Source organism: Lycorma delicatula, chromosome 5, assembly GCF_047948215.1.
Source record: "Lycorma delicatula isolate Av1 chromosome 5, ASM4794821v1, whole genome shotgun sequence".
Lineage (NCBI taxonomy): Eukaryota > Metazoa > Arthropoda > Insecta > Hemiptera > Fulgoridae > Lycorma > Lycorma delicatula.
The window spans coordinates 99,113,774-99,139,612 of NC_134459.1; the positions used below are offsets into that span (position 1 = coordinate 99,113,774).

Sequence of the window (25,839 nt, forward strand, 5' to 3'; positions counted from 1 at the left end):
TATGAAGATTCATTTCAAATGATGATGTCAAAGTTGAGAAAACTGTCTATTTTGCAGAGTTGGGCAAATTATATTATAGTAAGGCATATTGTATTAAAAATTGTCTAATTGAATTGAATTGAATTGAAAGGTGATTATGTTGAAAAAGAAGATTTCATAAAACTCTTATGTTTCCTTTGACAGGTCGAGGAGTTTCCAAATACCCCTATGAAACACACACACAATTTTAAAACTTATATATAAAAATTATGTGTGTATGTGCTAGCATGTGTACAAATGTGTGTAGATGTATTAAAGAATAACAAAACTCAAAGTTAAAATATTTTTTATTTATTTATAACATTTATCTACATTAATTTTTAGGTTTTTGTACAAAAATAGTCCAAGCGATCTTAATATAGTAGCTGTACTACAAAATAACTGCAGTAATCACACTTTTTTTGAGTAGTTCAATATTTTCCATCTGTTATTTCAGAAATACCATACATTCCACTAAGAAGTTGTCCATAATTTTGTGGCACTGGTTCTTTAGGTGGAAGGTAAACACCTTGCTCACCCACATATACATAACTAAGAAAAATAGTTAAGGAAAATAGATCAATTAATAAAATAAAATTAAAAATAAAATCAATAAATTTTTGCAGGTTCAAATTTACTGCAAATTTCAAATAAGCCTGTAAGAGATATCACGAATTCACCATAAAAACAAGTATTGAATTACTTCTATTAAAATTAAGAATTTGGAATTATTAAAGAATACATTAAAAAAAGTATCCAGCCTTAAGAGCTACACCAAAATCCTTAGAAATACTCAACACTTTTCCAACTGTTCAAAACATTTTTGGAATTTTTTCAGAATAACATTCTCTGTACAGTTCTCATTACACAATTTTCATAATTTCATCTTGTCTCTCAAACGAAATAATGAAAGTAAAGTGGAATTTTTAGCTTCAAATAATAGTCATGTCTGAAGAATGAAGTGCTATTAATCTAGAAGAATTCCATGTTTAGTTAACATATTCTCGATCAGATGCAAGTAATGGACAGTGGCATTGAAGTAGAATTTTCAATAGTTCAAACTCAACAGCTCTCATTTTTCAGTCAAGACTGAAAAGACCATAAAGACAGTCAAAACCATAAAGACAAGGTATATATTGTTAATGAACTGGCCATTTGATTTTTTAGAGAATATTCATAATATACCACTCCTACCTTCATATTAAAAATCTGTGTTAAATATCTATTGGCATGTTCTAATTTTTACTCTTGGTTTATGTTTTTTTTTTTGTTTTTTTTTCCAGCAATGAGTAAAACATAGGTTTCTTTTTGAAACCCAAATTTCATCACCTTAAAGTCACAACTGTTAAACACAATACAAAAAATTTTGTACAATAAGCAATGCAAAGAAAGGTTATTCTGCTCAACCAAGCAGCTTGGGTAAAAATTTTGCAAATTGTATGAGCATTATTAACCAATTTCTCAGATGATCAAGTCAACCAACAAACTTCAAATTAAATTCTGAAATTTTTCAATAAAATTTCGGGCCTATTACTGATCTAATAGAACCCAAATCACATTCCACAAATGTGTGCCCACGTTAAATGACCATACCCCACTATTTTATCTGTATAACCTCCTCCATAGGTATATGTCCAAATTCTTGCTGAATTTTATACATAATTTCAGTTTGGATATCAATGAATTTTTGCAAAAAATTTTAATCTCTCAATATCAATCAACACATTCTATCATTAAACATTAATTGATAATACAGCAGAATTTTATATATAGTGGTTGGACAGAGACTTTGACTTTGAACATCTCTGATAACTTTTAACCGTTGTTAACTGTTTAAGTACACCTAATGTTCTACAGTAATTAACATAAGGTAGTTGTTTTATTTTTTTAATTATTAGGTCTATTATTGTGATAAACATATTACTTAATTTGATATTAATTTATAATACGAGAATTAACAATAAATAAAAACAATTAATGTTTAATCGAATTAAATGTAAAGTGGAGGACATGAAAACAGACATAAAATTACAACATATATTTTCTGCCATAACTTGGCTATTTGTTAACTGATTTTAAAAAATAAAATGACATTTTGTTCAAAATAAAGGGCTTAATATTTTAGCAAATAACATAAATTTTGATAAAACTTTTTGGACTGGCTATACTTTTTCATATTGGTAAAATTAAACAAAAAGTATCCTTAGGAAAAATGACAATTTCTCCTTCGTTCTTCCCCTGTCAGCCACTTTGTAATTTTTATGTAAAAATGTATATCTCAAGTTTGGATAGAAGAATCATATTAATATTTGGTAAGTGTCTTGGTAATAAAGTTGTAAAATTAGCAAAAAATCAGGAATTAAACATCTTTGCAAAATACAAAATTGCAGCGATGTTTATTTTCAGTCTGTTTTATCTAAAGTTTTATCAAAATTTATGTTATTTGCTAAAATATTAAGCCCTTTATTTTGAACAAAATGTCATTTTATTTTTTAAAATCAGTTAACAAATAGCCAAGTTATGGCAGAAAATATATGTTGTAATTTTATGTCTGTTTTCATGTCCTCCACTTTACATTTAATTCGATTAAACATTAATTGTTTTTATTTTTGTTAATTCTCGTATTATAAATTAATATCAAATTAAGTAATATGTTTATCACAATAATAGACCTAATAATTAAAAAAATAAAACAACTACCTTATGTTAATTATTGTAGAACATTAGGTGTACTTAAACAGTTAACAACGGTTAAAAGTTATCAGAGATGTTCAAAGTCAAAGTCTCTACCATTAGAAATTACACAAATCTCCAGTCTTTTTCTTAACCATTCAAAAATTCCAAAATGAATTCCTTGAAATTCATTTTGATTCTTTGTTGAAGATCCTCAATGTTGAGCTGAATAAACAATGTTTCAAATGGCCCCAAAGGCAGATAGATATCAAGAGGGTTTAAGTTAGGTGATCAGGCAGGCCAGGACATTGGCCCTCTGCAGTCTATCCATTTTTCATGGAAAGTTTCATGCAGGAACTCTGATACCAACTAACTGAAATGTGCTGGAACTCCATCATAGTGAAACCACATATTTTGTCTTAATTGTAGACGTAGGTCTTCCAAAAAATGTGGAAGATTTTTGGTTACATGAGTAAGAAAATTATCTCCATTTAAACGATTTGGTAGAATGACAGGACCTAAAAGATAATCATTAAAAATACCTGCCCATATGTTCAGGGAAAATCTTTACTGATGGCTTCTTTGGAAGGTACCATGAGGATTTTTGTTGCTCCAGTTACACAGGTTGTGATAGTTTTGAACAACATTCCTGCTAAAAGAAGCTTCACTTTTACATTGTTAACAAGATAATCGTTTAATAAAACAATTGTAAGAAAATTATTACCTTATTTGATACTAATTTACAGTACAAGAATTAACAATAAATAAAAACAATTAATATTTAATCGAATTGAATGTAAAGTGGAGAACATGAAAGCAGACAAAAAATTACAACATATATTTTCTGCCATAACTCAGCTATTTGTTGATAGATTTAAAAAAAATTGAATGTCATTTTGTTCAAAATAAAAGACTTAATATTTTAGCAAATTACATAAATTTTGATAAAACTAATATTTATGGAGATATAACAGATTAAGAAATAAACATGGCTGCCATTTTGTAATTTGCGAAGGTATTTAATTCCTGATTTTTTGCTAATTTTAAAACTTCATTACCAAGATGCTTACTAAGTATTAATGTGATTCCTCTAACCAAACTTGAGATATAAATTTTTGTATAAAAATAACAAAATGGTGGACAGGGGGAGAATGAAGGAGAAATCACCATTTTTCCTAAGGATATTTTTTGTTTAGTTTTACAAGTAGATTCCAAAAAAAGTATAGCCAGCCCACCAATTTAGAAACATCCTGTATATACAAAACTACAGGAAGAGGTCAATTTATTCAAAGATAGAAAAAAATCATGGATGGGTTCCAAGATTAACATAGCATTATACTAAATTCTGCTCCTTAACTCCAGCTTTTCAAAGAAAATAAATAGACTAACCATATTCTGAACAGATCTTGTATGTACACATCACAATTTTGAAATAAAATATCTCAATAAAATGCAACAGATAATAAGCAGTTCTTCAAAATAAAATTCATGAATAAAAGTAAAATTGTACATGATTTTTTTTTTTCTAGTTTTTTCTGTTATCTTAAGTATTCGTATTTAACTGATTCACAATATGAACGTACATTAACAAAATGTATGAATTATCATAAAATTCCCTTAAAATTAAAAATAAATAAATAAATAAAACTAAAACATAAGAAATTGTAAATTTAAAAAAATAATTAAAACATTTAAACACAAAAAAAAGCTTAAGGATACGGTAACCGAAGAACCCAATATGCACTCTGTGATAACTTAACAGGCTCTGAACATCCAGTAACAAAAATTGGGCAAGGACTAGGAGCAGGCTGAACTCTAGGATTCAATGTCACATGAACTGGAGCTTTTGGTGTAACAACATGGACTCTCATCAGTTGTGCTATGAGAGGTTTAGTTGCTCTAAAATAAACAAAATAAAATAAATATCAGTAAACTAATTATAAATAGTAAGGATTTGAGTTTGTATGATTTGAATTTATCAATATTTAGTTATTCTACCATTAAGTATTGTAATATTTATTTATCTTCTGATAAATTGCAACCTTCTAAATTTCTTTAAATAAATACCAAATTAACCAAGTATGAATATGTTACTATGTGTGGTCCATCAAGCTGCTGCTTCATTTTACAATATTCTGTCATAAATTCCAACTCATCTTCATTCAAACTTAAATTTAATTTATTTTCAAACATAATAACACTAAATTTCAGAAGCTTATATTTCTTTATCTTTCTAGCTTTCCTGTTAACCATGTTTTTTTCTAGAATAAAACAGATTCATCCCACATAAATATAAAAAAAATTCTGATTGCTATATTTATATTAGAAAGAATTTCTTTTTATAATAAAATCTCTCCTGTCTTGGGCCAATCTGTATCTAAGGTCTAATTTTACTAATTTTTAGTATTTTTTTTTGCCTAAATATTAAAATCCTAAAACTTCTGGAACATTAATTATATGGTAAATATATATATACAGGTGTATCACAAAGTTCTCCCAGGACTTTCATAATCTATTCTACTTGTGAAAATAATAAAAAGCACAAATAAACATATGTACTAAAATGCTTCATTTGTGAGTTACGACTAGTGAAAGATTTCGCTCTGATTTCAGTTACCCCAGTGAAATAAGGTTGTGCTGAAATTTTTAGAATGTTACTTAAGGAGCAGAATTAGGGATTTCTTATGGTATCTGACCTGCAAAATCGAATAAAATAGATCCCAGAACTGTATCTGCAATAGTTTTTGAGAAATTTGGAGTAAAAAACCAATAAATTGGGAAAACCCTGTTTTTTATGTTCGATGTACAATAACTTTGTTAAATGGGTAATAAACACACAAAATTTTAAACAAAACTTGTACAGAATTTAATTCTGATCCGTAACCCTGTGATTCAGAAAATGTATTTTATATTCTACTGTAGCAACTGTACCATTACACACACCAAAAATGGAAACCATATTAGGATATTCTGTAAATAAGAATGCCATTACTTTGATGGCAAACTGATCTGTTCAAACTAAAATTCACAAAAAACATTCACTGACAGCACAGTTCATAGTACCAAATATACTTAATGTACCTTACAAAAAGATCTATTATCTAAACACTAATACAGTATTGTGCATTGCTGATCATATGTTTTTATTATTGCCAACTTTGAAATAATAATTTTTCAAATAATCTACAGCATTTCTGTCATTAATAAAAAAAATCTAAGTAATTTTTTTTATTTATTTATTTTCATTTTACAGTTGTATAAATTACAGTTTTATTTAATTTTTTAAAAGCAATTTTTAAGTGTAAATTTTGTTTTTAAAAATTTTTCACATCACTGAAAAAGAATTTAGTTTTTGTTTACATTAAATAAGTTCTTTTTTTAATGTAGTAATGTACCGTTTCTACATAAAATTTAAATTTTTCTAACTTTTCTTTGTTTTCTTGAACTTAACCCTTATACTATTTTGTTCAGAATTAGATTCTCTACAAGTTTATTTAAATGTTTTATGTGTTAATTACCCATTTAACAAAGTTATTGTACAGTAATTTTAACAATTTACCCTAATTTGTTGGTTTTCACCCCAGATTTCTCAAAAACTACTGCAGATACAGTTCTGGAACTTACTTTATTCAATTTTTCAGGTCAAACACCATAAGAAATCCCTAATTCTGCCCCTTAATTATATCCTAAAAATTTTAGTACAACCTCATTTCATTGGGGTAGCTGAAGTCAGAGAAAAATCACTAGCCGTAACTCGCAAATGCAGCACTTTAGGAAATATGTTTATATGAACTTTTTCCATTATTTTCATGAGTACAATAGGTTATGAAAGTCCCAGGAGAACTTTGTATACGCCCTTTTTTTATTATTTTACCGAAACAAATCTTTTTACAATTCATATTATTCCTCTGTACTGTTAAATTATATTTGAAATTCTATTAACATAAACCAGCTAGTAGAAAATACTGAAAGAAGATATACTTTGCCTTAATTTTATCAAGATAGTATTTTTGTGGGATAGCGCATCGTCACTCATGATTGAATTCATTTAATTAATATGCATATAAAGTAGATATAAAAAATGTTAAAAATAAAAAGTATTTTTTTAATTTCTCTGTACTAGCTGGGTTATACTAATAGAATTATATATATATATATATATATATATATATATATATATATATATATATATGTATATATATTTCAGTGTTATGTAACATATTTTTTGTGAGAATAAATATTAATTAATAATAATATTAGACTGTTTTTTAAATGATTATGTTAGTGTGCAGCATGAAAAGAAATATTATCTATTCTTTGCTACTTTAAACAAAATATTCCCCATACAGTCTACCTGTGAATTCATTAATTAGTGTTAATTTTTAGATTTATAAATAAATATATTTATAATTTTATTTTATTATTTTACCTTTACATATAAATACATGTATTTATAACTATGCTTAAACTTAATTTATAAATTTTTCTCATTTTTTAATACTGATATTACTTATAAAACATACAATTATATACAATTTTATACTTTACTGTGCTAATAACTAACATACCTGCAAGGACATGGAAAATATAACGGCATATCACAGCCAGTTACTTTATTTCCATTATCTTTGACAAGACCTCCGCCTGATGTTTTTAACACTTTATCTGGACCTGAACACATAAATCTATGCCCTCTTGGACACTCATATTCAACACCAACAAATATCTTTACAGAAAATTCAGATAAATCTGAAATCAAGATAAAATTAGAGATTTAACATAAAAATGAAAATATATTTTGCAGTTTTTTGTTTTTTTTTAAAAATTATTACTTACAGTAATCATTAAAATAATTGCTACATAATATGAAAATAACCACATGTTGTAAACTCATGAGAAATATGAGTTTTGTCTTTATCCAATAGAAAATGCAAAACTAGTATGATAGGCTTATTATATAATTATTTATAAAAACAACTTATTTCTATATTTCGGTATTTAAAAAAAACCCTAAATGAAGGATCTAGTATATTTTTCCGAAGAAAAAGGATAAGAATAAAGATTAAAAATCACAGACTTTTAACATATCCAATTCATGGTAGAATCAAACATCCAAAAGTATTCCATCTTGTGATAGCCTACTGACATAGGTGAAAAATATATCTGGAACACAAGGAATACATATTAACTGAAAAATTATTTATCTTTTTAAATAATTTTTCATTTTTTAATAGATATTCTGGGACATGTGGCTTTTCCTCTAGAAATAAAACTAGTTTCTTTTCATGTTACATCTTAAACTAGTCTCAAGGCTAGAATGCTAATTCTAGTACCAGAAAAACAGTTCCAATTCAAAAAAAAAATTATTTAAATATTTACAATTAGCCTGGAAGATGAATTTTGTGAAAGCATGCAAGAAATGGAACACAAATAAATGGTTTTTATTCACAGGAAGATTTCCCATAAAAAAAAAAACTGAATGACTTTGAAAGTATAACAAATTTAAAAAAAAATAGAAAATCCAAAATAGGATTTTTGGAATAAATTTTGAATTTCTTAAAGATTTTAGGTGGTGCTGTAATTACTTTCTGACACATTTTGGATAGTTAGTTTCAACTTTTAGCAGAAAAATGAATAATTTGGTTAGACAGAGAGGGGCCAGTTATTTAAAATTTTTATTTACTTTTATAAAAATAACTGTTTTTATACGTTATCATGAAAAATAGTATTTCTGCAAAGAGAACTGTTTTATTTTCTAAAAGTAAGACAAAAAAAAACCATTTTATTTGCATACAGTATACCTTTTGTTCCTTTAGATTTTCTTCCTTTTGATAATCCAGCAGGCTGATTTGACTTCATTCTATCACCAACAGCTGGCCAACAACGATCCTTCTGATGCTGTTCTAATCTAAAAAAAAAACCATCATAACATAAGATTCTTATAGTTTCTATTAGCAATAGATACATGTAAAATTTTTGTCAAAAAAACTTGAAGAAATGTTGATATTTTTAAATATCTATAAATTGTCAGATTAGAAACCAAATAATTTATGGATAATGAAGTGTTCAATTCCAGGATAAGGCTCAATATTTGTTAACAGTTCCAATTTTATCACATTTTCTAACAACAAATTATAGCAAAATCAGTTTTTTTTTTTTAAAGAGAAGATTACAAGAACAACAAAACAGTACTATGTTTTTATTTTATAATCAAATAAATGTAGTCCAACCAACTTCACTGTTATCATCACTAATAAAACATGAAAATACCCTTCAAACATTTCCCCTATTAAGACAAGAAGCATCATTCCTCATCATTGTATATATTTAGTCTAAAATTATTTATTCAACATCCAAAAAATATCATTTATATATGACTAGAAAGATTGAAAAACAGTACATCTAAAAACAGCGACTTAAAATTATTATTCATAATTATTGAATTTCACAATATATATATATATATATATATATTTATTAATGAAGGATCCTCCTAAATGAAGATCCCATATATTTTCCAGAGAGAATGGGTAGGAGTAGTGAATAAAAAGCACAGACTTTTGAAAAACCCTTAGACATATGCAATTCACAACATAAATAGATATAAATACAAAAGTATTCCACCTTTTAATACCTTTTTTACCTTTTGTGAAATATTAATATTTAAGAAAAGGTCGATGATGCTTCTTGTTGAATGTGTACATTTATCAAGAAGTGTAAACAACATTTTTGGATCCAGTTAATATATTTTTCATCAAAATAAGATCAGATAGCGGAAAGAATTCATTAAAAGTTTAAAAAAACGTTGTAATTAAAATACAGTGTTTTTAAATACAAAAAATTATTATGACAGTAAGAGTTTATATAAAGCGATATTCCTAGAAGATATAACAATACCCTGGTTAATTGCTGGTCTTAAATATTATTAAATAAGAACTACAAGTAACAAAAAGGTAAAATTTCATGCTTCATGAACAAAGGCTGTAATTTTATTTAAGTTTCAGATGTCTTCTGAAAATTTAATTTTTCACCGTTTAATTTTGAATGAACAAATGTAAAATATAACATATGGAAGTTTCTTGGTATTTCAAATTCATGAAGCCAGAACATAAACAAGCTAAGTTTATCACGTACATCACGCCTTGAGTACTTAATTTTACGTAAATATAATTACAATTGGTAGACACTAAAAAAAAGGCTTATGAAAGAGAAAATAATAATTATTCAACACACTTAATCCAATAATGTTCGATGACCATTATACAATTTTTGTAGAATAATTTGTACAACTTCTAAAAATCAATCACTTTATTGTCAGAAAACTTCTTTACTTCAAGCCATTACTTTAGTTTAGGAATAGATGGAAATCGGAAGAGTCAAATCTGTTAAACATGATGGATGTAACAGCAATCTGAACCTTAATTGCAACTGAAACGTGAAAATGTTTTGATAAAGCTTTTGGCCAATTGGTCTAGTTTTCTTGATTCTATCATTCATGCAAAAATTTTTCATATCTAAATGTTCATGAAGGATGTTGTACATAGTTAACTGAAATGCTAACCATATCAGCTACTTCAACTTTCAATCTATGGTCTGCCAAAATGATTCTACCAATTTTTGTGGTCATTTTTTCAGTTGCCACTTATTTGGCTAGCTATTATGGTGTTCATCTTTACAACTTATTCAATAATGTTTAAACTTGACAACCCTGGGTGTGAATACTTTTAAATGATTGTGCAAAATTACTAACAATTGCTTCTACTTGCTTTTTATTTGGGTATCCATGTTTCCTTTCAAAAAAAAATAAATAAATATCAAATACAAACTAAGGAACATACTGAGAATAGATGTTTATGATGTGTTCTTTTTAACAGGGAAAGAGAATAGTTCGCAAAGAAAATTAACATGCTTAGTTCTGTCAATTGTGCGTTATTTACCGTACTTATCAATTTGCCCTCATATGATGCAATAGTAAGAATGAAGAGAGAAGGTTGTCTGCCAGGTAGCTAACACGTACATAATTTTTTTTCCTTTGTTATATTATTATATTTAACTACAAACTGTCTTGGTATTTTTTATGTATTAATTGTGTGTTGAATGAATGAAGTGTAATTAAATTTACCTGCTTCTATTTTTTCTTTATTAAAATAATTATCCTTTACGTCAATCTGAAAGCACTTCATAAAATTTACAGAAGCTATTCAATCTAACTTCAACTAAAAAATACAATAATTATGATGGTACATTGTATAAGTCTTCCTCTTCTTTAAGAAATGAAATTACTTTCTTTTTTTTAATAGAGATTTGTGATTAAAATGATAAAAAAATAAGTTTATGATATTTTAAAAAAACTTAGTATAAAGTTAAAAGTAATAAAACTACCTAACAGTAACATCCCATGGTAATAAATATGCAGAACCTCCAAGTAAACCAGCATGATGTTGTTCTTGTAATCCAAGGTTATGTGAATAAAGACTAGAAGGACCCAGGCAAACAAGAGACCATGAGGGAAACTGAGGCAGTAATGTACCTGGAGATTCAGTATGAAGCATTCCCGGCAGGTATTCTGTAGTGCTTGGCTGTCTAACTAGTCCCTTTTCTAAAAACAGAAAACCAAACAGAATATATAAGCACACATTATATGCATAATTTTAAGATCATTAAAGTTCAAACTTTCAAAAAGTCAACCTTTAACAGAAAAAGTAATTTCAGATGATTAAAATTTTATTTCTATGGAAAATATAGTTTTCCATTATCTCAAGTACAGAAATATACCATTATGCCATTTTGATGGATAAAATTGAATGCAAAACTTTTAGTTATATAAAATATAATTTTCTTCAAAAATGTATTTATTATGCCAATTTAAGATAAAGCATCACATAGTGAAATCACATTTAGGAGAACCCTTTTGCAAAACAAACTAGTCAACCCACAGGTATACCTATCACATCAAATCATTAATGTCTATTAATAGCAAGATATTTAAATTTAATAAAATAGATTTAAGGGATAGAATATAAATATTTAACATTAAATGTCCAAACCCAGGTAACCATTCAATAACTATCTTTAGTCGACTGTAAGAAGAAAGATTATTTTTATATTGGACATTAATTCTAAACCTCTTTTTGTAAGATTCTATTTCTACTTTACAGCTCAGCTGCTTTCTTCAAAAATATTATAAACAAACTTTCCAATTTCAAAGCATAGCCTCAGTAAAAAACATACACTGGTTTTAATTGGTTAAAAGCAATTTAAAGAGGTGTCCTCTTTGAAACACAACAAAAGAATTATTGGCCTACAGTACAGGAGGTTGATCTGGAGCTACATTTAAAAAAATAATCCAATAGTTTAAAACTTATAATTACAAATTATATTAAGAAACAAAACAACTTTATTTTTTTACAATATTATTAATTAAACCCTTTGGTAACCACTTTGTAAATGTATGTGAGTTTACATGAAAAAAAAAATTATATTGAATAAGATTATATTTGTTATACTTCCTTTTTGAAAATAAGAATGCTGAGTGAAATAATTGAAATTTAGTAACTATTTGGTGATTGTGTATGATTTACTACCACATAACTGTAATCGTATCTAAATATGCCAACAGTTGATTAATGCTGTGTGAAATCTGTAACTATTGGATTATTTTTTTTCATTTATGCTCATATACATTTACAAACTGGTTACCAAAGGGTTTAATTAATAATATTATAAAAAAATAAAGCAGTTTTGTTTCTTAATATAATTTTAATTATAAGTTTTAACTCGCCAAAAGTTTTGACAATAAACATTTTTAATTATCTTTAATGAACATATTATAATGACTAATTTGTATTTATATAAATTTTATTAAGTCTCTTTGCTCCAGTACCCAACTTCCATAAATATTACATAAAATTTTATAAATTTGACACTATCAGAATGTGCTACAAAACAAACGAACAAGCAAATATGCGAGTTAAAAAAATCATTCACCTTTCTTTTTTGACTTAATTTGTAAGGTAATATTTCATCATTGCACCAATTAATTGGTCATCAGAGCAACATTTCTAAAATGATACTCAAAGAGTAAGCACTATAAACAGGAAAAGGTGAACTTTCAGTAATCAGAAAAAATTACTGACAAATGCAAAAAATATCATCAAAAATTCAATATTCTGCACAATAATGAATACAATAAATTTTATACCAGTGCATTATGCAAATAGCCTATAATGATAACCATTAATAAATGAGCGTGAAGTAAGTTACAGCACTCACCAAGGCTCATGCCATAAACTTTGCTAGTGCATTAATGGCCATTAAAGAGCTGCATACCATATTTTTTCTATGGCTGAGAAAATATTAGAATTATTGATTTAATTTAAATCAATAATAGAATATATTGTTTGCAGAACAATTTTTAATTTTTTTCAAAAAATACATTAAATAATACATCTCTGTGACAATAGGTTATTAGTCATACGTTCTGCCTTTTCTTTAATATCAATTGGTGTTAAAGACACTTCTTCCTCAGAGTCTAGCATAATTAACTGAAGCATAAACAGTATAATATAGAAACTTAGTTACCTATTGATGCATTTTAAAATTACCCTCTGCTTGTTAACTACTAAATCGGATTAAAATCAAAGTAAAAAAACAGCTGATACATTAAACAATACTCGCTTCTATTAGTCACTGGCTTTTGATTGGTTGAACACTTGTATCACAATGAAAATCTGTTTCATAATGACCATTATTATAATACATGTTCCAACCATGTAATTCAAATGTTATAATACAACTATAGAAAAAAAAATTATATGGACCATTTTTAAGAAATAACACTATTGCAGGTACCAAAAATACGTGATGAAATTGCCTAGAAATTTTGCAAAATTGTGGTCAAATCTGTCATAAAAACGGGGTTTTTATGAAGACAGTTTCAAATTTAATTTGTTTATTTTAGTTACTTGTTAGTTTTCCTACTTTATTCTTAATATATAAGTCATACAAAACAGATTTTTATACTATTCGCCAAAAGCAGACAATAACCGTTAGCAAAGTAATGAGTATATTTTAGATTTCAGTCAGGTTTAAAAAAAAACAGATCTTGAAGATTTGGTTAAAATTTTTAAATTATTAACATTGTTATTTTGCTGAATCAATGAAAAAAAACTATACATACTCATATACATTACTGTTATACAGATATAATTTTCTACACAAGTAAAACAAATTTTTCTTACTGGCAGTTTAAAATAATAGTAAATATTTATCACTCAATCTGGGACAAAATTGTTGGGGTAAGTCTTGATATTTCTTATAGGTTTTACAAGATTTTCAGGTATTTAAATGATTAGTTCTTTCTATCTGTCTCTAGTCTCTAAAGTCAAAAAGCTTGAGACTATTCATTCTTTGATATAATGAATGCATATTTTATAGACTTGTGCATTTTTCACTGTACACGTTTCTCTTCTTAAAAAGTTAAAATATACTAATATTCTTACTGTTTATCCTACTGGAATGCTTTGAAATAGTACTTTTTTTTAATCGCATATAGAAACTTCTGCAACTTACAATGGTATCCAAACAAAATTTCTTCTCTGAACTAATCTTTGGGACAAAAAGGAAGATCTCAGCATTTAAGTGCCATTGCCTGCTTGCATTGCATGCCATTGCTTGTTCAATGTTCTCCCTCAGATGTCTCAGTATGTTACAATAGATCTCAATACTACCAGTCTTCTTGGTAACAAATTTTATTCACTTTTCCAGGAATTATGCTTTGAAGTCACTCACCCAGACCTTTCTTTTTTATCATCAATGATGTTCTGCTCTCTCTTGAACTGTAAATGCAATACAAAATACCTACCCTAGCTTCAATAACATTCACTTTTAGATTCCTGTAGACCTGCTGGATCATCTCAAAAGATCTCTGGTCGGATTTCCGAAATTTAATGCTGACTTTGACTCATCAAAGTCAGCATTAAATGTAATGTTACCTCCCTCACCTTTCTACCTGTGTATGTGTCACAAAAATTCATGTAATTCAAATCCCAATATAGAGAGAATGGCACCACTCAAAGCCTAAATAATAAGGACATTGCTAGCCACTTTTGTACATGAAAGTATGTACTCATTCTGTACAAGTAGTTTTGAGCCAATGTAAGAATTCATTGATCACACTTTATTATATTATTTTTGTTTTTCCTGTTTCCTAACAATATTTAACTAATTTGAGTAATCCCAAAACATTGGAAGTACATCTACAATTTATATTTCAGCTTTCCAGCAAGCCAAGCTGAATGTACCACAAACGATGATATTTTATCTCTAATATTCTTTTCACAGCTCCAATTAAATTAAAGTTTTAAATAGTCAAACAAGTATGGAAAGTATATTAATTAGCCTCAATCATATTTTACTTAAAACTATGCTATCTCTACCTGTAAAAAAACTATACATAATGTAAAAGATAATAATACATCATACTCACATGCTAGTCAAACATCTATTCAGCAAAATCTGCATTAGTAGTAATAGTAACAATGAATAATTCAAGCGACAAAGATCACTTTGGTAAATGTAACATAACTTTATTATAATTCAGTTAGCAAATCATGACTTTCTCACCAGAAAAATATAACATTAAAACTGTGAAAATATTTCTATCATGAATATGACTATTATGAATTCCCAATCGATTTTTCCATATTCTTTTTATCAAATAAAGCATGTTTTTATAAATGTAATAATGATAAAACCCGTTTTAAGACTATTGGAAGTTTTTTTACATCATGCTAATATTCATTTTCATACATACTTATTGTACACTTACACTTAGCACAAAGAGCAGTACCCAGTACCCAGTAATTTATTACACACACTGATACCTATCACATATGCATATACAAAAGGATTTCGGCTTATTTATATTTATATATATACAAAACACATCACAACTAAAAAGGTATCAAAAACAGACAATACTTCAGTAGTTTTCTCAAGATAGAATTCTGACATATAATCAACTCATTTTTAAAACAATATGCATTAATCAGCCTCAATCACTCATTAATCAGGGTGAAGTATAAGAATAAAAATATCAAAATTCTACATTCAATACTCAAGAACTGATAAAATATATTGCATTATAAAATAGAAAACAATATAATCACCTTTAGAGAAATCTGGATCCATATCAGAGACCTGTATAACAATATGTTGCCCAGTATCAGTAGGTGAAGTCTGTGAATGTCGCTGAGGATGACCAGCATTTGCAGGTTGTAATCCACTATCCAGCATTAAATCACTGCCTACACAACCAGACTGTCCTGACACGTATGCTAACAAAATAATATATAACTTTATTTTTAAATACTTATAATACGAATATAAAACCTCTCTCCTTCAAAATCAACCTTGTATATTTATATTCATTTTTTTCCTTTTAATGTGAAAAAATATATAAATTGATTTTTACTTTGTTTTAAAGATTCGCAAACGATATGCTGTAATAAACCAATTTTGCATTTGATCTTGTCTAATCTTAAGGCTAACTGTTTCTAAAGTAATCTGCTAAACACCACCGAAAAATTGCAAATCTTAAAGCAGTAATTGTTTGATTAAAGTTTATGTAGCTACAGTGTTTATCTGTAAACCCATATATTGGTAAACCATCTTCATCAGTGCTGACAAGAGGCATTACCTCTGTCTCTGTAGGTTCATACCTCCTTTTCATTCCTCTCCTCTACTTATTTTTTACTCCTTCTTCTTTAGATGAATCCCTTGGGAATTGGATCAGCAACCTTCCTGGATACATCTACATTATGCCTTAATTTAATACATTATTATTAAAACTGTTCTAATAAATTACTTATAAAATTGAGCAAAATTATAAACTCCTAACATAAGAGGTACTCTCATTGGGAGTTGACTGCATTCTTCCTTTCTCCTTATCCTTCTTCCTTAGACTGTTAGCATGGGAATTATATAAGCCACCTCCCTAACTGAATCTATGACATCATGCTTAATAAGTTCTAATATAATACAGGGGAGTTTGCTGTCTGCTTCTTTATTAAAGCTCAAAAGAGATTGGAGGCTCTGCATCCTTGATTGTCCTGGGAATATGCTTCCTTTTTTATAATTGTAACATAAAAGTCCATTTTTTCTGGATAAAGCTGGGCCTCCTTATCTTCTAAAATCTACATTGATAATCAAATTATTCCAGATATTACTAGTTACGGGAAATGATATCCACATTCCATGTAATGGGATACAGGGAAAATCTTTACAATCTATTTATTATTTAATAAATATCTATTTTAATAATAATAAAGAAGTATTCATTCTAGTATACATTATTTCCTAAATAAACTGCTACTCACTTATATTAGCAATTTCAACTGAATAAAAATCTGGCTGGCCATTGAAAAAGCAGCTCTTAAAGGTTTAGTGCAAAAAAAGGGTCAAATGAATCAAAGCACATGTAAAGTAGAATAAAATTTTTGTTAAAAATATTGTTTTCCAATGAGTTCACTTTTAAGTTCAGTGGAAAATAGTTGGACATGTTAAGAAAGGCATCAAACAAAGAAAAGTTACTACCAGCTTGTAAAAAAAAAAAATATGTGGGTTGATTTACAATCAAAAGCAACAGTTCATTAGTACCTTAGTAACCCTGTATGAAACATTAAAAATGGATAAATATATGTATTCAGCAGACAATGAAGACTTAAAAAATGTCTCCAGAAGGAGCAAGATTTAGTTCCATGCAATGCTAACAAAAAAACTTGGAAAACAGGATTTTACTTCTCCAGTGACCAGACAATTCTTTAACATTTATCAAATCAAAAGTTTACATGCAAATGTAAAAATAGAAGTATCATTAAATTAGTAAGATATGTACATAGAGTTATGTAAGACATATATCAGTAAGTAAATCAGTATGACTTGCATAAAGCAACTGAAAGATCTCTTTCTGTCAGGTAACGGATAGTTTTGGCATAAAGATGGCTACACATATTTCATAGCTAAAATATCTGTAATCAATTGACCAAATTGAACCAAAACTAATATTTAAGTGTTTAAATAACTTGAATCAAAGGTTTGGTAATTTTTCAGCACATCAGCAAGTACCCATATAATATTCTTCCTAGATTATCTGAAACTTTAATTTTATATCTTTACATGTTTGGCAAAGTTTTTGGTAAAATATGAATTCATTAAAGCAATACTGAAAAAAGAATAGATGAGCAGACGATAAATGATTCACACAAGATATGGGTAATATTCTCCAACATCAATCTCTGCCAAGCAACATGTGTTGCTTGCATTAATTAGCAACTTATACCACCAATCTAGATACCAGTCTTTTGATTAGATTTCATAGACAAATAAAAGGTACATAGTATTTTGAATAGCCATATGTAGTTTTAATAAATGTATTAAGGTACTTGAGATGTTGTAAAAATAAAACTTTTAAATTAACGAGATATGATAAGTAAATAATTCAATTTATACTATGGTGATTCTTAAGTAACTGTTACATATGAAACATACTTTGCTTAAAAAAAAAAGTTTAAGTCCATAATCCAAATGATTATGGTTAAAATTTCACAAAATATGATAAAGTTATTCCCCATACTGTGAATTTCTAAATCAACTATCTCGAACTGAAAATCTTTATCGAGCCAATAAAATTCCACTAATCTCGAGTGAGCCGCAATTAAAATTTATACAAAAAGCAGATTTAAAGTCAGTAATAATAATGTAATTGGAATTCTTTGGAAAATCTAACGTCCAATAAGATTTCAACTCAAATATTTTTACATGCAACTATAACTAAATTATATTTCTTTATTATCTTAAAAACAATGTAATGCGTTACATCATTTATTACATATATTACATACATTACATCATTTATACATATAATTTTCGTAAAGTTGGAGTTTATTACTTAATTGAAACATTCATTTCGAATCAAGACAAGGTCTATGGAGGTCTATCAATTCTAATTGAAAGTTTTCTGGAGCAAATTCCACCTCAATGTTAGAAGGACATATAAAAATATTGAATATAATTTCACATTTTTGAAGATAGGCAAATCTGTATTCAAAAGCAGTGTGCAATTTTTTCACTTGATTCATGTATTTAGGGAAGTCTTTTTGATTACTTTTAAAATTACTTAATAGTGAGAAGTGCATTAAATTATTTCACTTCAGTTGATTTAAATAAAGCTTTAATCTCACTATGAATGTTTTTATTAATTAAGAATTACTTAATAGTGAGAAGTGCATTAAATTATTTCACTTCAGTTGATTTAAATAAAGCTTTAATCTCACTATGAATGTTTTTATTTGTTGATAGCAATCTGTAAATTATGTTCACCTTGAAGCATCTGATAAGTTCACTTAAATCTGTGAGAAAATATAAATCTAGAAGCCATTGTTCACCATGGAGTTTCAGAATATCTCACCCATTTTCATTCATAAAAAATAGAAATTTCCTCTCTAAAGTTCCAAATCTTTGTAACCATTTTCCAGAGCTCAAGCATTGAATTTTAGTATAGAAAATCAAATTGTATTCAGTTCCTAGTTTCTGAAGATACTCTTAAGATTGACAATATTTCAGAAAGTTATTTTTTATTGTATTAATTGTAGTAATAACAATAGAAATCACATAGAATATATCCAATGTTTATACACAAATTTTCAAGATGTAAAAAACAATGACAAATGAAAAGATAAAAAAAATGTAAATTGTACCATATCATATGTTGAACCATGTTCATATGTGTCTATGAGTTAAAGTAACAGCTCTGATGTTTTTACTGACCACTGAAGATGCTCAATCAGTTGCAATGCTAATTTGATTTTTTAAATTAAGTTGATGATCTTGAACACACTTTATGACCATCATTTCCACTTGTAGTGTCTTTTAAACTTATAAAATAAAGATTTTTCTGTCACATTCATTTGCTTGTCGACTTCCCTAATAAAAATAGAAAGCTGAGCAGTATCCTTAATGTCTGTTGTTTCATCCAGACCTAACAAAAGGCATACAAAATTTTCTGCAAGTTCATTAAGCATTGCAGAATTTCAGTTGATATGTCATTAATTATGAATGTCACAGTTGGATGGGATAACTGATTTGAGTGAAAGCTTTAATTTTATCTGGAAAAATTTCTTCTACTGCAGCCATCAAACTGTAGTATTTCATATACTCACTGTGAGAAAAGGGTTTCATTTTTTTGCCAATAATATGGGAAATTTGCATGCTGGCATGAAGAACTGCATTTGATGTGCTACTAGTTTCTTAAATATAGTTTGTTGAGCATTCAGGTTACTTTTCAGTAATTGTAGTTTAGTTTCTCGTTCACCAGTACAAAGTTGTTTAATTTCATCATACTTCTGATCAAAATGTCATTTCATGTTATATGTTTTGGAAACTGAAATAAAATTATGACAAATTAGGCATATGGCTTCATCTTTTACTGGAACAAAAAATCAAGTCTTCCCATTATTTTTGAAATTGTTCTCATCTTCAACTCTGCTTTGATGACATGATAATAATGATAAATTTATGTTTTAAAAGCTAAAAAAAGAATATTATAATACAATCTATTAAAATGATATATAGTAATTGGTTTACTTCATTTATGGTAGCACGTATTTCTGCTATGGTTTTAATAATTTGCACTATGCACAACTAAGCATTCCTAGTCTAGTTCCCAAGTTTTCTACTGCCCTAGATCTAGTTCTCTAGTTTTTTACTGCCCTAGATCCCCCACTTCTCTATATTTCTGCAGTTTCTCCCACTGTTCCAAAACAATCATGTTTATACAGCCCGCTGTACTATAGCATGTGAAAACACTTCATACAACATACATAGCAATGCCCAAATAACGGAAATTTCACGAAATCTTTATTGTATAGGTATTTCATGTAGCACTTTATTTATTTAATTTTTTTATTAATATTTTTGTCTTTTTTTCTTTTTTAAATCTATTTTAATTTTGATGCACTCTTTTCAATTAATTAATTCCTTTTTCATATAGCTTGGATAATGGGATTATACATAAGTTTTACATTTTTACAAACCTTTCATGATTTTTGCATAAAAATTCTAATTTCAATTAAGAGATATACTTTGCTTAGATAAAACTATTTTATGTTTTTTATTTATTGTCTTCTAAATTGTCATTAAAAATTTATTATTCCAAATTTAGTGTTAATAAACAAATAAAATACAAAGTAGCTTTTAAAAAACATGCTTACCAAGACTTAGCCCTTGTGTGTTTCCTTGTTGGGTACCAGTGTCTTTTAGAACATGACTTATGCATTCCTTGCGACTACTACTACCACTACTGGAAAAAAGCTGAGCAGCTCTATTTTAACATAAAAAATAAAAAAAAATACAGTTAAACCTCAGTAACTGAAATAATGTATAAAATTCAAAAGTACTTGTTCCACAATTTTTCTATATCAACAATAAATTAGACTCCCTAATTATTCTATATTTACAGTTTAAAAAAATGTACAGATTCAGATTTTTTTATTTAAGAATCTGTTACTGTCAAAAAGATAATATAATTTACATTTTGTTAAAATATACTTAATATCACAGACAGAAAATTGTACATCTGAATTCAAATTGAAGTAAAAATGTATAGAAATCAAAACTTAATTAAGAATTGACATATAGTTCAGTACACTATTGAGTTATTTGTCTGATTCAAAGAACATGACTTTAAAAGCATAAAAGGACCAATAGTTCAAAGAAAGCCAGCTTTCATCAATGTGACGAAGATATATTATTATATGTAAATTTAACAGCTGGAAGGGAACCAAAATTAAATAAATAACCTACTAACATCTCTTTGTTACTGTGACAAAATTATGAAAGACTAGAGAATCAAATGAAGAAGAAGCTGTTAATCAGATACAGTACAAGAAGAGGAAGCAGTGGAAACTGATAAAAGAGAAGAAATAAGAATTAAGAGAACAGCAAACTTCCTTGCATGATATCAGAAGCATTGGAAATGATATGCGGCCCAAAACTGTACTTGGAGGGTTGGGAAAACTGAGAGAAAAGATTTTGACTACATATTGCAATAGAAGTTTAAAGGAGAGAGCAAAATATTTAACATTATTATTGCAGATAAAGGTAGAATTGTTCTTTTTCATCAAATATTTATAGCAGTATAAGTAATGTATGACTTTATATCATTTAATATTTTTTTTTAAGAAAGAAAGCATAATTACATGATTACAAATCAATAACATTAACCATAAAAACATCTTCTGTTCAAATATCAACTATTGGATACTAATTTCAAATGTTGATGGTTAAATCATCAGCCCTTTTTTTGTAGTTGTATGGTTTCTTAATGTCTGTACAGTAATATTATTTCATATTATTTTCTATAAATATCCAGTAACTTTTAAATATAAGGACTGTAACAACCAGACTATTATTCTGTGAAAAAATGTACAAGCCTTATTATGTACAGTAATCAAGTTTACTATGTTGTGTTTCCTAAAATATGTTTTGTTATTTTTTTAGTAAAAGTGATTTTTAGTAACAGCTCATCCTGATTGTAATATTCAATATTAACCTGTCTGGTTAACACAGTAATAGTGCTTGTGAATTTGATACAGATCAAGCAAAATTGAAATAAACAAAATTTGTATAGAATTCCAGCTACAAAATAATCATTAAAAAAAACCTGCATATAGATTTTCTGTTACATTTTCATAGTACATTCATTATAAGAAATTGCAAAATTACAAGATATAAATAACATAAATCCTTCATACTGATCAGTAATAATAACAAATTATATAGACCATATCACAAGTGGGTAGATATACTACTCCTCAGATAAAACAAGAAACTGCCCTGGCATTTACCTGAATCGATCAATAGAAACTGGTTAAATGGAAGTGATGAAAGTTTATTAAAACATAAAAATAATAAACACATGAAATAACAGTAAACTAAAATATAATAACTACAGATTAAATGATAATTCAGAGTGTTAATGAAAGTTATTGAAGCTTAAACTTATTTACAAGTACAGAAACATGCAGAAAGCTCAGGTTTATTGTTACTATCTTTTTAATTAGTATTATTTACGGCTTAAGAAGAAATAATAAATATAAATCTATATTATATTGATAATATTACTTAAAGTAGATGATTGAAAAAATAAGATCCTGTAGAAAATAACATAAAGGAAAAATGCATCATACCAATGGAAATAAACTTTTTTAAAAATTAGATAAAATTTTATAATAAAAGTGAAGAAAATAATCATTTTGTATATTATTTGCTCTATTCCTGTAACACAGTAAATGTTTAAACAAAGATAAGAATTAAGTCGCTTAACTTGAATTTCTGTAAAAAGTTTTACAAATAAGGACAGCAATCATTTACTAGTTTTTACATACTTCAAAAACAATATACATCACTGATTCCAAAAATAAAGAAAACTTAATATGCTGTTCTGGATAATTATCAGCATTACATAGATATTATAACATCAATTTTGGCTTAAAAATAATTATTACTGTTCAATTTTTCCAACAATTGTTTTGTTACAATTCCAGTTTCTGTAACAATTGATACCATTCACTGTAATAATTTTTTTAAGCCACAGACTATAAAGAAGAACATTTGCTACTACACAAAGACAATGCAGCACTAAGAGATGTCCTTGGTCTAGAGTTATAAAATAGACTCTCATAAGTATAGATTACCAATGCATTAAACAGATAAAAATATATAGAGGAAAATAATATAACTTTGCCGTGTTAGGACTAGTAAGCAATAGTTAACCAATTCTAAGTCTAAATTCTATTATCTACATTTTTTAAAAATGTTATCAGAATAAAAGAAGAATTCAAAATAATAAAAACAAATTTAATAAATTAATGAATAATAAACATAAATTAAAAAATTAAGATAAATAATTTACTTATAATCTTTAGTGCTAGGTTGAAAAACTGGAAAATTTATTCTGTCTAATCTATCACAACCACAATCAACACTTAATATTTTATAAAAATCATAATTAGCCGCTTTTACAGTAAACGGATCATCACGTGATCCTTGCTTATGACCACAATCACATGCTGAAATATAGCGCACACCACTTGAATGTTCCATTGTTGGAAGATCACTCCTGTAACAAATAAAAATCAATTCATAGGTAAAATGAAAATACAATTTTTTTGGAGTTTTATAAAAAAATTCTGATGTGGACACCACTTACTTCCTTGTACACTTATTAAATTATACACATTTTTTTTAAAATGAAGAGTACATAAAATTTTATTTCATTAATAACTTTTGATATTTTTTCATATTTTTTTTATTATTAAATTATTATTCATCGTAAAATTTTTTTTACAATCTATTAATATTATTATTAATCTATTAATCATTAATTAATAAATTATTAATATACCAATATTTTTAAATTAAAAAAAAAAGAGTTAAAAAAAGGAAGATGAAGTCTCATTCGAACCAATGTGCCTTCCCCTAAGATCCAAATATTTCATTAATTAAAATTTTATTAGGCTATAACTCAGGAACCAATGAAAATAAGTACCACTTATGATATATCATTGAAAAGCTCTCAATGAGGGCTTATTACTGCAGTTAAGAAAAATTACAAAATTTAAAAGCATTAAAAGCCAAACCATTTGGATTTTGGGCTTTTAATACTTTTGGTTTAGTTAATAGCAATCAAAAGAGAAGGTGCACAACTAGATGTTGCAATGGTCCTAAATCCAAAATTTCAACATCCTATGGCTAATCGTTTTTGAGTTATGCAAGATAAGTACATACAGACATCACACCAAAACTAGTCAAAATGGATTCAAGGATGATCAAAATGTATATTTCTGTTGAAATCTGAAAACCACAATTTTTCACGCACACAATACTTCCTTAACTTTGTACAAGGAAGTAAAATAAGAAACAAAATATTACAAAATAAAATTAACAACTTAATTAATTACACTAATTAACAACTATCACTATATCAGATTTTTATTTAATTTAAATGCATATAAACATAAAACCATTTGAAATGTTCATGACAATTAGTTTTTAGCAAGACAAAATTCTTTGCTGAATAGCACATAATTTTTTCATCTTTTTTTAAGTATTGTATATGTTCTATAACACCTTAGATACCTTAAAATTTAATCTTTATTATTCACATAATATGTCGGAATAAGTGTTTTCTTACAGAAATAATATTGAAATCTTCTGTCTATAACCTAATAATGCTTGCTCACAGACAATATTATCAATCAATCTATTACCATAACTGATGTACATGGACACAAATAATGATATGTGCCAACTGTACTACCAATCACTACATTCTTAATTAGAATAATATATTAAAATACAAATTTGTATTTTCAAAGTTGGATGCACTTGAAATATGTATGTAAGCTAAATTTTAAAACAATTTCATATAATAAGAAATTCCTGTTTTCCGTATAATATTTTTTTCTGATTTTTAAGATAAAAATGAAAAGCAAACAATAAAATTTGAATTTCAACTGATTATCAACTGTGTAATGAAGTTTTTTAATAGTAATAATAAAGTTAAATTAAGTTAATAATAAACTTAATTATAAAATTATCATTTTTTTCCAGGTTATACATAACATTTATTTCATGTACCGTTCTTAAGGTGATCGTAAATGATCGAACTTTGAAAATTTCAAATTAAAACTTTAAACAATTTCTATTTTTTGAGTTTTTTTGGTTATGTATTAGAAAGTTTCAGGTTTTTAGTTTGAAGGAAATTAGATAAATAATTTATAACTCACAGTTGCAATATAAAATTCCAAATATTAACATGTGAATAGGATTTGACATTCAGTATATAATGAATAATTTTAAAAATCTTATTTTCTCAAATTCAAAATAAATAGTAACTTTTTTCTTTGTTGCCAAAAAACTAACAGTTAAAGTTGTCTCATTAAAACATCATAAATATTGCCAACAAAATGCTAGCTGTTTTAAAACATTGATAGTATTTACTCACAATAAAAGCTTATTATTTATATTACAATTTCTATTTTATATAATTTAGTTTTTAACAGAAACATTATATTTTGTTATTAATAA

General features: G+C 26.9%; 1 protein-coding gene across 7 annotated transcripts in view; it reads right to left on the reverse strand.

The window, feature by feature from the left end:
* Positions 1-308: 308 nt before the first annotated feature.
* The window catches only part of LOC142325241 (nonsense-mediated mRNA decay factor SMG8), a 73,440-nt gene continuing 47,909 nt past the window's right edge, over positions 309-25,839 (reverse strand). For 6 of the 7 annotated variants that reach the window (XM_075366727.1, XM_075366731.1, XM_075366728.1 and 3 more), the window contains 8 exons: positions 23,663-23,869; positions 20,961-21,070; positions 15,861-16,028; positions 11,074-11,290; positions 8,493-8,599; positions 7,260-7,440; positions 4,411-4,590; positions 309-570 (listed from right to left, as the gene is read on the reverse strand). In XM_075366727.1, coding sequence (XP_075222842.1) covers positions 450-570; positions 4,411-4,590; positions 7,260-7,440; positions 8,493-8,599; positions 11,074-11,290; positions 15,861-16,028; positions 20,961-21,070; positions 23,663-23,869 — 1,291 coding nt within the window. In that variant the 3' untranslated portion in view covers positions 309-449. The remainder of the gene's footprint in view (positions 571-4,410; positions 4,591-7,259; positions 7,441-8,492; positions 8,600-11,073; positions 11,291-15,860; positions 16,029-20,960; positions 21,071-23,662; positions 23,870-25,839) is intronic. The other variant, XM_075366730.1, reaches the window with a different exon arrangement.